Source organism: Panthera tigris, chromosome D3 (genome assembly GCF_018350195.1).
Source record: "Panthera tigris isolate Pti1 chromosome D3, P.tigris_Pti1_mat1.1, whole genome shotgun sequence".
Classification (NCBI taxonomy): Eukaryota; Metazoa; Chordata; class Mammalia; order Carnivora; family Felidae; genus Panthera; species Panthera tigris.
The window spans coordinates 26,842,376-26,856,108 of NC_056671.1; the positions used below are offsets into that span (position 1 = coordinate 26,842,376).

The 13,733-nt window shown below is 50.2% G+C and overlaps 1 protein-coding gene across 2 annotated transcripts in view; it reads right to left on the reverse strand.

The window, feature by feature from the left end:
* Nucleotides 1–6,807: 6,807 nt before the first annotated feature.
* Nucleotides 6,808–13,733, reverse strand: part of GRK3 (G protein-coupled receptor kinase 3) — a 127,073-nt gene continuing 120,147 nt past the window's right edge. For both annotated transcript variants that reach the window (XM_042963217.1, XM_042963216.1), the window contains 3 exons: nucleotides 12,047–12,183; nucleotides 9,525–9,638; nucleotides 6,808–8,310 (listed from right to left, as the gene is read on the reverse strand). In XM_042963217.1, coding sequence (XP_042819151.1) covers nucleotides 8,149–8,310; nucleotides 9,525–9,638; nucleotides 12,047–12,183 — 413 coding nt within the window. In that variant the 3' untranslated portion in view covers nucleotides 6,808–8,148. The remainder of the gene's footprint in view (nucleotides 8,311–9,524; nucleotides 9,639–12,046; nucleotides 12,184–13,733) is intronic.

Genomic DNA, 13,733 nt, shown 5'->3' on the forward strand with positions numbered 1-13,733 from the left:
CACTGGCCAAAGCCATGGGCAAATTCCACCCTGAAATGACCGGGAAGCTCACTGGCATGCTGTTTCGTGTCCCCACCCCCACTGCATCTCATGGATCAGATCTGCAGTCTAGAAAAATCTGTCCAAGGCATTGATATCAAGAAGGAAATGCAGCACATCAGAGGGCGCTCTGGGCCCCAGGAAGCACCAGCCCCCACTGCCGCAATCTTAACAGTAACGCCCGCTCCTCCTCCTTTGGGGATGGCATCACCTCCAACACCACTTTGTCCAGCTCATTTCCTGGCACGACAATGAATTTGGCCACAACCACCGCATGGCAGACCTCATGGTCCTCAGGAGCTCCCAGGAGTTAAGAGTCCTGGCCAGTAACCTTGGCAACAACCTTTCCCCTTGGTGGAATCTCTGCCCCAACTCTGTCCCCAACACAGATAACTTCCCATCGTCTATACACCAGGGGTTCTCAACTGGGGGGTGGCTTCGCCCCCACAAGGGACATTTGGCAACGTCTGGGGTTGTCCAGACTGGCTTGGGAGGGGTGTGGGCACTGGCATCCAGCAAGTAGAGGCTGAGTGGTGCTCAACACCCTACAGTGCCCAGGACGTGCCGCTGTCCCTGCCAGAGACTGACCCAGCCCCAAACTTGCTGGGTCCGAGAAACACTCTTCTGGTTCCTCTGGTGCCCACCTCTGGTGCCTGAGGAAGGGGAGGGCCCGGGGCTCCTGTCCTCTTCTGTCCTTGCCCATCGCGCTGCCATGGGGTCCACACCCTGCACGTCGGGGTAGGACTGGGAAGGGGGAGGGGGTGGGGGGTGCTGGGAATGCATGCTTTAGAAGGGAGAGCAGCAATTATCCGTGAGACAACGTGGAACAAGCCAGGGGACGTGGCAGGTGCTCCCTGTTTGCTTGCAAAGGGCCCCTCACATTCACCCTTAGTCGAAACTTGGATGTTTTTGGTTGGGATGGTCCCTTGGGCGCATCTAATCGAACGCTCGTAATTCAGGAACGTGAAAATCGCAGAGCGAACAGGTGGCCTAGAGCGGACGGCTGGGAGTCGGGGGCCCAGCACTCACCCCGTCCTGCCGGGCCAGCAGCTCTCGAGAGCGGCCCTCGTTACAGGGCGCATCCGACCGAGGCCTCGGCTGCGTGCCACCCTCTGCCCACGGAGCGGACCACCCACTCCACAGCCGGGCCTCCGCACAACTCCTCTGACAAATGGTTTCGAATCGGCAAACACGAGCACATTCCGGGGAAACCAGATGGCTACACGAGTCCATCGTACTTTCCTTCTTTCCTGAACTGGCAACACACAGAACGTGCTTCCAGTTCAAGGACAGGAAACAGCCAGCCTACCCTCCACCTGTGGGCCCTCAGGCGGGCAGATGTGCCACGCCACCTCCTTGGATTTTTGGTTTAAACTGACGTGCACCCTGGGGTCTCTCAGCTTGTCTCCGTGGGAGCAGGGATGGAGAGTAAGGGGTCTGCACTTCCGGGAGGGACTCCAAGGTCACCCTGAGAGTAAGCGGCGGGGGGGGGGGGGGGGGGGGGGGGGGGGGGGCAGGGGGAGTGCTGGGGTAGCCTAGACTAAGTGGGGAGGAGACTGTGCTCCAACACTCCAGATAACCACAGAAATGCAGTCCTCTTCCTCTTTATAAAATCGGCCCGTGTGGATCGTTCTCAAAACCAGGATTCGTTAAAAGGAGTCACTTCCTGACGTCTTAGCAGCTTGATAAAAAAAAAAAAAAAAACAAACGCAGTTTTGAATCAGGGGCGGGGGAGGGGGTTGGGGTGGGAGGACAGCACACCAGAGTAGAAATCTTTGTACAGATGCTTTTTATTGAGATTTTAGGTAAGCAGTTTATCAACATGGAAAACCAGCCTAGCTGCTCCAAAGTAACCGTGAAAGCCGGTGATCATTAAATGGACTGCACGTGCCTCGCACAGGGCGGGTGGCCGCAGGCGTGGAACAGCATCTCACGTGGGAGAGGACTTGAAACGTGCACTAGTTAGGCGTCTACTGGGGGCGGGCTATAGACTTCCACTGGCACGATCAACGGGAAGAGAGATCACACGGGAATTACATGGTGATTTTATAGGTAACGGTATCTAGATTTACAATAAGGCTGTAGAGCAACACACAACAGGAAGCGAATTTCTTTCTTTCGGGATGTGACACTTTGCCAAGAATACAGTAAATACGTTACCGTGTTGGTGGCTGCCCAGCGAGGAAGACAGGCAGAGAGAAATGTCGGCATTGAGGAGGGACCCCTTCTCCCAGGGACCGGTCATTCCAGCTCATGTCAACCGGTCTGTCCGCTCGAAAATAAGACCCCTTGCAAATACAACCTCTCGCAAAGTTTTAATCCTAGATGAGGGTGTTCGCCTTTATGATCCCGTTTTCCAAACCATTTGGAAGCAGTGAGGGGGCAGGGGAAAGTCACGTTCAAATGCGCAACTCCTCGGAAGTGGTGTTTTCAAACACAGCTGGCCATTCGTAACGAGTGCCGAGGGCGGACCTTTCCTTCGGTGCTTGGTAAGTCAGGTGCAACAGTCGCATCTCGGGGCGACGGCGAGACGGGTGGCGGGGATTCGGCACAATCGGACCAGGAAATGACGATCTGGGCTGAAGGATGATGGAACAGAAGGGACGTCTCCCTGCCCCGCTCGCTAGGACGAGGCCGTGGCTTTAGAACTGACATCAAAAGGGAATCCCGCCGAACCGTGTTACTGAGACTCGTTTATGATGCAGCCAGTCTAGAAGAAAGCGTGTGGGGTACCTGTCAACGAGCAGGACGGCTTCTGAAGAGGTAGGTGAAAGCAGTATTTCATGGCAAGTTTGCGGTCAGATGTTCTCGAGAAAGCGCAGGCGCTACTCAGCACAGAGCAGCCGATAAGCTTTTGTTGAAAACAGTCCATGGCAGTGGGGACGGCTGTTGGCCCCATGTGGCTGCGCGCGTTATTTCCGCTTTAGCTTACGAGAAACAGAAAGGACTGCCTTTTCTTTAAATAACAAACTATACAAATAAAAAGGAGCAGAAATAAGGAATGCTTCGATGGAAAACAAACGTAAGGATTCAATAAATAATATAAAATGCTTTTGTGCTAAAATAGAACTCTGTTTTTATATATATATATATATTTGTATATGCAGTTTAGCAATCTTTATGTTACCCAGAAAAAGCCAAATCTATCATAATCATTTAAAACATAGAAAAATACAATTTAACAACAGAACGTAAAAAATGGCCAGTGTTTAGCTTACAAACCACATATAATATATACAGCATGGAATGTTAATCAACTGAGACACAAGAAAGAAATTAAATTTCAAGTCCTTTGTAATTACAAGTGCACGGTTAGAAATATTTCTCCATTCCCTACCCTTACATGAAAGACATTTTATAGTAGGACAAAATAAAATATGGGAGCAGAGTTAACAGTATTCAGAGATGATTTTGAGATGGTGGTATAAGAGAGTTTCCTCTAAGAATGCTGAGTTATTGAAACCTTAAAAGGCAGTTTTTATTCCTGTAGGTTTTTGATGAAATGCATATACTGTTAATCCATTTTCTGGTGTGTGTGTGTGTGTGTGTGTGTGTGTGTGTGTTTAAATAAAGGTAATTTAACATTTGGGGTGCTGCATTTATTGGTCAGTGCTCCCCGGCCACGTCAGTGAGTGTCTGGGCATTGGGCACTTCCAAGGTTGGGGGGGCATCCCTGTCCCTCAGCTGTAAAACAGCAGGTCTATTTATTAGTTTTTGAGAGTGAAAGAAATCTAAAGTCCATTACGACCTGAGGAAATCGTATTATTTTAGAGTTCAACTTTCATTAATTCGACAGGAAAAAACTTATTTGAATGCAACCTGGGTAAAAAGAAAAAATGCATATTTGTATGAATTCAAGTAATTAATTCAGATCTCTCGGGGCAACTTTTCGTGGGAGGGAAAATCAGGTTAGATCTTTCGGAAAAAACGTTTTCAAATTTAAATTATTAAAAGCTCACTCTACGGATCGTTATTAAGTAATCTCTAACCCAACGTGGGGCTCGAACTTGCAACCCCGAGATCAAGAGTCGCGTGCTCTGCCGACGGAGCCAGCCAGGCACCCAGTATCCAAGCTCCTCCAGGAGTGAGCATGGCTTAAACAGCAAGTCTGGTGCTGTTATTCTGGGAGGCTTCCTGTGGCTTCAATGGATGTGCGACAACGTCTGCAGCTGGCCACATGGCCCTGGGGACAGCCACCCAGACCCTGCGTCTGGCCCTCTGGGGAGCAGCAAGGCATGGCCAAATAGGGTGTTAGCTCTGGGTGCTGTGCAGAGTCCTGATGGAAAGCCAATGGCCTATTTATAAGTTCAGAGGCTCCATAACTGAAAATAAAGTGGCCGTGTCTCACCATAATTACTATTCAACTCCTGTTTCAAGGAGGGAAAGAATCAGCCAGCTTTAACTCGGGCGTTTGCACGGTGCTTGGTGTAAAGGTTGTGAGTTTTGACCTGCAAGGTAACGTCTTCCTTCCTTTGCCCCATTCCTACCACTGCCCTTGTCTGGGGGGGCGGCGCCCAATCCACTCACCCCTCCAGCCCACAGCCCCCCCCAGCCACCACCTGCCAGACTCCAGTGAAGCCCCACCTCCTCTCCGGGCACAAACGTGTCAGTCCTTAGGGGTGGAGAGGAGGTCATTCATCATGCGTCTCTGGATGACCCAGAAACCCTTCCCTGAACACTACTGAGAAAAAAACCCACGTGTGATGAAGTCTTACAAGATAAGTCTTATCTTAATGCCAGCGCATTTGAAAGTATGTTTTCTAGATTTGCATCGCGTGAAAGAGGTCCAGCTTTGAGAACCTGGTTTTCTTCCTGACATGAAGTCGATTCCGTCAAAAAGGCAAATGCTGTGATTGAACTGGTGCAACTACAAATGCGAAATGAAATTTTTTAAATCATCAGAGAAAAACCGCTCTTCGATCTTTTCTCGTGTAGGTAAAGCTGTCAATTGGTAAAGGGTGTATTTTTTAATGGCCAGTGAGGGCCTTAACACGATGGTTTCTGATATCCGTGTGGCGCATTTCAAATCACAAATCGAGCTCAGTCTTGCTTCAAACAGATGGTTGCGTGTTGTCGCTGTGGTCTTTCTGGAGCTGGAAGGCTGCTGTCCTCCACGGCTGGCCCTTCTTCCCCACGGATCCTGAAATCGTAATGTCAGTGAACTGGCCAATCATTTCCATTAGCACGGAACCAGCGAATTGCTGTAAGTTTTGCTGAAAACTCCTACTTCCACATGAGACAGAAGGAAAAACCACGACCCCCCAAGGCCATGAAGGAGCGATTGCACCAGTGAGAGTATTTTGGCTTAAAAAAATAACCTTGGACTCACTCAAGTTTTTCATGGATTCCATACATGTTGTATAGCAGCTGGAGGTAAGATCATCTTTGTTTTTAGACTTTGCCCTTTTCATTCCCTTGATTTATGAAATCAAGACATTGTAACTTTATAAAAATATTACCAACTTTATCTTCCTTGGATAATGAGAAAATGTGTGAATTTCGTCCTTTTGAATGGTCCACACGTAGGAAGGGTCAAACGTCTAGGAATGATGTGACACTCTTAAAACCTTCGGAAACAGCCAAGTATGCCAAGACTTCTAAACCAGCAGCTTGGGGCACCTGGGTGGCTCAGTCAGTTGGGCATCTGACTTCGGCTCAGGTCACGATCTCGCGGTTCGTGAGTTCGAGCCCTGCGTTGGGCTCTGTGCTGACAGCTGGGAGCCTGGAGCCTGCTTCCGATTCTCTGTCTCCTTCTCTCTCTGCCCCTCCCCCGCTTGTGCCGTCTCTTTCATGCGCAAAAATAAATAAACATTAAAAAAAATAATAATGAAATAAACCAGCGGCTTTCTTTGGCCATGCAAGGCCAAGCAGGCACAAGGCGCTGGCACAGAAGGGTCCCGGAGGTGTCTTCTGTCTGGCAGCGGAGAAATTGGCCCCGTCAGGACACCTGCGGGGGCAGGTGCAGGTAGGAGACAGGCCAGACAAGACCCCAGCACTGGGAATTAAGGTTGAGGCAAAAGGGCTCTCAGGTGATTTCCCAATTCACGTTTCCCTTCTAAAAGTCAGATGAACCTTCTGTTCTACTCTGGAGCGAAAAAGGTATCTTTCAAACAGCCGCACACTGGCGTGGCTGACGCGCTCGGGTCTGAAAGGGGAGACGCTAAGCCCAGCCCCTCGAGGAGTCTGTGCCCGAGGGCCTTGACTGTCGAGCAGGGACTCGGGGCGCAGCGAACTGTAAGTGCTCAGCGCATGGGAGCCTGCAACGGGGCTGGCGACAGCAGGGGCAGCTGTCGTTAACCACAGTCGGGAAGGCGCTCACCCTTTGCGAGGAACAACTACTTTTCTGTTGCTGGCAGTTTTTTGGGTTTTTTTGTTTTTGTTCTGAAAACAGAATTTGAACGTCAGTCTTCCCTTTTAGACCAGGGGAAGGCATGTAACTAGGGCACCCCTCCTCCTCTACTGGCAAGAGCGGAGTAGAATGGATATGCTCATGTAGACCCCAACTGGTAGCTGAGACGGGTAAGGAACCTCCAGATTTCTTTTCCAAAGCAACTCCTATGAAATGAAACACGTTCTGTAATTATCTTCCAAACTCTCCAAACAGAATTTCATTAAAAAGTACTCACTTTCCCAATGAGCACAGGACCCAGAGATTTGGACCCACTGAAAATATCGAGGGCAGGATGCAGACAGCTGTGATTGGTTGCTGGTACTGTTAGTAGTTAACTTAGAAACATACAACGAGACTGTACTAAGAAGACAGATATGTGGACTTTAAAAAAATTATTGTTATTATTTTTAGTCTGATGACAGAGAGGACTGCACTGGGAAAATCACTGCTTCTTACAGCCCAGCATTTATTTGGGGCGTGAAAAGGGCGCAGGGCGCGTGGCGGGAGAGCAAGCCGGGGGTGGGGGGAGATGACAAGATGCCTCTGGGATCAGGGGAAGGGCCTTTCCGCTCCCCTGCTGTGTCGGGCGTGGGGCGACCCACCCGGGGGAGCAAAGTACTACTCACTAACGACAGGCCAAGGTCGACAGGAAAGTCAACAGATGCGGTTAGCCCATCTGGACACATTCATTCTTCAGCATCCTTTAGTCAATGAAATTCACTGTAAGTTATGCTACGATGTGAAACGGAGCGATTCTTTCCTTCCTGTACACACCCGTTATGGATACGTGTCCTGAAGGCAGGCAGAAGGAACCGGAACGAGCGCGTCCTGGAACCGCTTACTGTCGGAACCCTAGACAGACCCGCCCCCCAGCAGCCGTGTGCACCCAGACATGTGAAAGTGCTATGTGTTTATTTGAAGATGTCTGAGAAACCGCTGTTGCCCCGGAAGCCAAAACCCCACGGCCTCGCCTTCACAGCCCGCCAGGCCTTCCCACGATCCGCTGTGGGATGGATCCGCTGTAGAACGCCCTCAGTGACGAGCGACGGCCACGTCCTCTGAGGGGACACTCCCTCTGTTCCCTGTCGGAGGCAGGCTGGTACCCATGGTTCCGCACACACGGTGGGGGCCCAAGTGCAGCCTTCTCGGCAAGTATCTTCGGCTTTCAGCCCCGGGCAACGAGAGGTGGGTGTGCCCACGTCCTGCCCTGCGGCCTTGTGGACCAGGCACGGGGGAAAGTGGCACGTGGAACGAGGCAGCGCCCGGGCCATCCGTGCCCGATGCGGCAGAGGGCTGCGCTCCGTCCTGGCAAGCGCAAGATGTGTCTGACGGTCAGACGTACAGATCGAAGGGATGGGCAGGAATCATTCCAAGTTCTGAATTCATAGATACCCAAACCGGGACGCGACGAAGGAAAAGAACTTTCGCTTGTTTCTTTAGTAGTTTCGAGCGTGGACAGATGTGATGCAGAGGGAGGCACTCGGGGGGAGGGGGGTGTGTAGGGGGGGGTTGGCCGGCCCCATGCCGACAGCGGTCAGAGCTCTTACTGGGAGCACTTCAGCGTCCTGGGTCCTCCCGGCCGTGGAGGGGCCCTAGGGACACGGGGACCGAACCTCTGACCCCCCGACTTCTCCAAAAGGCTCCATCTCAAGGGCTGAAAACCCTCGGCACGGGCTTCCTTGCGGCCCTGTCTCCCCAGGACCCTCCTGCCCTGGGTGTCAGAGGCCATTGCTGTTCCTGTGACAGAGGGGAGGCTTGGACAGCTCAACCACGCTGGAGCGGGACTTGTTGAGGAACTTGGGGGCGCGTCTCAACAGCCGCTGGGCCTCCGTAAACGTTTCGGTCAGCTCCTTCTTCCACTGCACAAACTCGGGGTCGCTCTGCACGGAGACACAAAGGGAGAAGTTGCCACGGGCTGGCCCATCCTGCCGACAGCCGGGGTGCCTCTGGCAACGACAGTGACGTGCTACTCTCCGGCCCGCGGCGGCCTGCATCACTGCGGGCCACACGGGCGGCCTCCTCCAGGGCCTCCCGCGGGAAGCAGGGCCAGGCCGGCGAAGCCCCTCGGGCGCTCCTGATCCCCACCCCGAAGCACCGCCGGTGATCGGCTCAGACATGACCTCCGATTTCTGATTTCTAAACTCAAGTCTGTAAAATAATACCTGAGGGGGAGCTCTGACAGATTAACCAGCACCTTCACGCGGGCCCTGTGGCGGTGAAGTTACTCAACACACGGCCTGGGCATCTACTGCTGGTTTCTCTCTCTAAATATGCTCTCGTGCACATCCCCCCCCCCCCACTCACCCGCGCACACCCCACCACCCTCCACACCCGAGACACCCCCCCCACGCCTACACACATACCATACACCCCCACCTCCCACCCGCACCTACGCGTGCACACACACACGTACACACACACACCAGCACCTCAGAGGAATTAAATTTGGGCTACGGTAGAACTTTGGAGCGAGAAGGACGGCATTCCCCCTTAGAGGAGTCACTTTGGTATCTTGCATTTGATTAAACATCCAAGCCTCAGCCTCAAAGATGCTGAAAGAGGAGAACCTGGAGACCAGGGGCGCCTGGGTGGCTCAGTCAGTTGAGTGTCTGACTTGGGCTCCAGTCAGGAACTCATGGTTTGTGAGTTCGAGCCCCACACGGGGCTCTGCACTGACAAGGCTGGGCCTCCTCGGGATTCTCTCTCTCTCTTTCTTTCCCTCTCTTTCTCCTTCTCTCTCTGCCTTTCCCCTGCTCATCCTCTTTCAAAATAAATAAACTTAAAAAAAAAAGAACTGGGAGACTCGATGACAAATAGACCCCTAGTAAACAGTGGACAGTTTCCAGATAGGGCAATCCAATTACTCCACAGTCTTCCCCTCCTGCCATTTTCTGACTTTCATATCTTTGACGGTAACTGTTAATTTGCTGAGCTCCTGGTACCCCGGGGCTTTCCTGCTAAGTAAGTGATAAAGCATGGATTTAAGCAGAGGTTTCATACCCAGGCAGCCATCTTCACTGGACATATGTATAGCTGCCCAAGCTTGCACCTAAGGGACACGTTTTTTAAAAAAAAAAAAAACCAAAAAACTCACCTCGCATTGCAAGACAAATTGCTTCCCTCCTTTTATCCTCAACAAAATGCATTTCTTGTCTTTAATCTGAGTTTCTTCCACAGACAGAATCTGTTCCATCGTCAGTAAATTTTGCTAGCCATAAAAAAAAAAAAAAAGACAAATTACTTCACACTATTTCCCAACTTCTTCCATTCAATGGATAAATAATACGGAAAACTATCAGCTCAGAAGAAAAAGTAAAAAAAAAAAAAAAATCAGTCTTTTTCTTTCTTTGAGGATATTCTAGAAGCGAGGGGGAATGGCTACAAAGAAACACGCACAAAATTTAAACTACGGCAATCTCGGAGGAAACGGCAAAGAAAGGAACATCTCGATAACTCTCACGCAGAATTGATTTCTGAGCGGCCGTGAGTCACACGTACCCTCTCTGTGTCGCATGCCCATCTGAATTCTACCGACCAGGCTGTAAGCAGACAATGAAGCACCGTGTGACTTACGTGAGCAAATGGGGCGGGCTGTTTTTGACACGGCAGCCCAGGGAAGGTCTAGCAATGTTGGCTTATAAGCTAATGATTTTTCGCAAATATCAAAATGATGTAATAAATCCAGGTGACATCCTTAAAAGATGGTCACACCGGGTCTATAAGAGGATGGCCTAAGGTGACTGCTATAGGGTCATGAGTACCTGACCGTTTAATGTTTTTTTGGATAAATACTCCAGGAATCCTAAATGAAAAGCACCATCGTGGAGGCTCACGTTTTATATTACCTGATTTATACCTACGAACCTATCCATCCATATACACCTAGACAGCTCTCAAACAGCACGCTACACATTGACTCTCTTGAAAGCAAGCTAACTTACTGAATCCCATGTGTTTAAAAAAAGGGAAGATTTTTTTTCTTAAAGTTTTCAAATATCCTGAAAAGTGAGACAATTTCCTTTCAGTGTGCGCCACAGAGACTGCCCAGTAGACAGCAGAATTCAGTTGACCCTGGGACAACACGGGTTTGAACCGTGTGGGTCCACTTCCGCGCGGATATGGTTTCTTTTTTTTTTTCCCCCAGGAAATACAGGACAGGTCTGTAAATGCATTTTCTCTCATGATTTTCTTAATAACGTTTTGTTTCTTCTCGCTGACTCTATTGTAAGAATACAGCATATAAGACATATAACAGGCACATTTTGTGTTAATCAGCTGTTTACGTCATCGGTAAGCCTTCTGGTCAACAGCAGGCTATTAGTAGTTCTTTGGGGGGAGTCAAAAGTTATATGTGGGTTGTTGACTGTATGAGGGGCCAACAGCCCTGACCCCAACCCCCGTCGTTTAAGGGTTAACTGTAAATACGTCATATGCCCAGAGCCACTCATTATCTGGAAAGATTACGTCGTACTAATATACATGAATTATAGCTTGGGTGCTGAGTTTATAGATTTGTGAAATACATATACTATATGTAACACATATCTATAGTATAATATTATATAACATAATACATATTATGTAATACCAGCACCTGAGTTATAATTCAGGACCCCCAGAGACTTAGTACTTCATAGCCCAGATGTACTGGCTTTGGAAGACAGCCCCCTGGCACTGGTAATGGTGAGAAGGTCTTGTGCATTTGAACGGGATGTGATGTTCGACAGCAGTCACTCATAATTCAGCAGCCACTTTACCCACAGGGATTTTAAAAAGTCCAACAAACAAGATTAGAGGTCACTCTTTTCTGTACTTCTCACCACTGGACAACTGATGGGCAGTGTGCGGACACATACAACACATCGACTATACGTGAGACCCCCGTCCTGCTTCCTTGGCCCCAGAAGCCGAGCCACTCCCTCCCCGAGAGCAGAAGTGTCCCTTATGCCTGGGCTGCCAGCTCCGGACAAGCCCTCCACTCCTCACACAGTAGGCGCTTAATAAATGCTGCCTGCCTTGCTTAAAGGGACAGTGGGGATCAGAAATTTCTTTCTACCTTGTTCACAAACATGAGCCCTCGAAACGACCCGAGGGTATCTTCCTGCTTACGGAATGGAAGTCACTTAGAATTTTCCAACAAAACGGACACCGGAGGAAGTGTGGCGGGGTGACCTCACCTCTGCGCCCAGCATCCCGGCTCGCTGCATTTGGGCCTGACGAGGGGAGGCCCCGTGAAGGGGAGACTGGGTACAGGCAGACCCACAACTGTTGGGCTGTGTCATGGGCGTTGGATCTTCTTCTCTGAGCTCTGGATTTACATGCCTCCGTCTGACTCCAAGGTCCGAGATTCTTTTTTCCCCCCTCTTTTTTGACCTACCTGACTGCTCTCTAGCCCTTCTTCAAACCTGGCTGTTTTGACCTCTCATGTTCTATTTTCAGATGTTACAAAATCCTTCCTTGACTCGAGGGTTAAAAGCTAAAGTCTGAACACCAAAATCTCACGTGGGCAGGTTAAAACAGTTACGCGGAGCTTCGCGGCGTATTCCCTGCGACACGAGAGCCATGTGGCACTCGGGACGCTGGAAGCACGTGCTGGTGACGGCACTTCAGACTCACCCGGGACTCTCCCTCTCCTCTCCATTCAAGTCTGTTTGGAAAGAGGTAAAAATAGCGACGCTGCCACTGAGTCAGGAATGGGTTCCCCAGTTTTAGCATGTAGCCATGCATGATGCAGTCTTTTCCCAGAGCGTAATCTGAGGAATATAAAATAGCCACGAATTAAATGGGCTCCGAAACAGATCGCCCGTGTTATTCTCAGAAACAACAACAACAGAAGAATGACACACTCTTTGGAAAAGTCAAGTTTCTATGAGTGGAAACATGTCCCGTAAACCATTATCTCGGGATCACAAGGACGGGTCTCTTTGGCTCTCTGCTGACGTCGTAAGTGGCTGTTCCTCAATATTCGGATTCGTCTGTGATGTTCCCTGACTGCTCAGAGAGGACAGAGGTTTGTTCCCAAACTATTCTTTCGTTATGCGTGACAGCAAGAATGGGAGAGTAGAGAGGAGTTCGATTCGAGTGCTGCCCAAAGTACCTCTGCCTCTACGTGGGCCTGGGGTTCTCCCTTCAATCCTGTGAATAATAATAAGGAACTTACCAAGCAGCCAAGGTAACACGAGGATCAAAACTGCTTACTCCTTAAGGTTGTATTTATGCCTCAAATACATGGTTACGCAGACAGACCAACTCACACTCATGCTGAGTCCTGATCACGCTGTTAGAATGAAATACTGTCTTTCGCTCTTTGGTTAAAGGTTCATTTTAAGTGGCTGGCTTTGACTCTTTAAAGGCTTTCGTGACTGGGCTAAAGTTCACTCTCTCTTTTTCCTATTCCTTCCACAGTTACGAGGGAACGCCTGTTCTGGGCACGCTGGGCGCCACAGGAGACAGGACTCCTGGCCTCAGGGAGCTATGGTCCTCACAGGAGACCCCGAGGATGAACAGATAAGTAATACCCACATGGCGGCGCACGCAGGAGGGAAAAGAACCAAGGAGGGAGGGGACGAGGGGATCGGGTGGGCTCCCTGGAGTTGTCATTTTAATGGAAAATTGTTTGCGCTGCGAAAGTATATCGATGGTGGAAGCCTCGCGGGTCGACTTCAGAGACCTAAGCCTAGACTGTACTGCTCTGTACAGTGACTGGAGATCTTCAACCAAGATCCAGCGATGCCCACATCAATCACTTGTATATGAGGGTAAATTCGCTAATCTGCTAGATGCTCTGATTGCAGCTCTCACTACAATGAGACATTTGGGCAAGGTCATTCAGGTCCGCTTTGTCTGGGTCCACTCTGTCAAGATCCTAGTGACATCATGGCCCTCCCGGGAGCAAATTACCATGGATGTGACCTGCCGTGTAAAATTTGCTACAGCAGGGGCACCTGGGTGGCTCAGTCGGTTAAGCGTCTGACTTCGGCTCAGGTCAGGATCTCACGGCTGGTGGGTTCGAGCCCCGCATCGGGCTCTGTGCTGACGGCTCGGAGCCTGGAGCCTGTTTCGGATTCTGTATCTCCCTCTCTCTCTCTGCGCCTTCCCAACTCACACTCTGTCTCTCCGTCTCTTAAAATCTATATAAACATTAAAAAAATTTTTTTTTAATTTGCTACAGCAAAGAGTCCAGAGTGATGTCCATGGACACACGTGCTAAGGAGCAGCTTAGAGATGAAGCCTGCCTCCCTGGAGGACGGAGGGGAGCACACTTACGGGGCTCTACTGCTCCCATGGTGTGTACTCAGGTGGC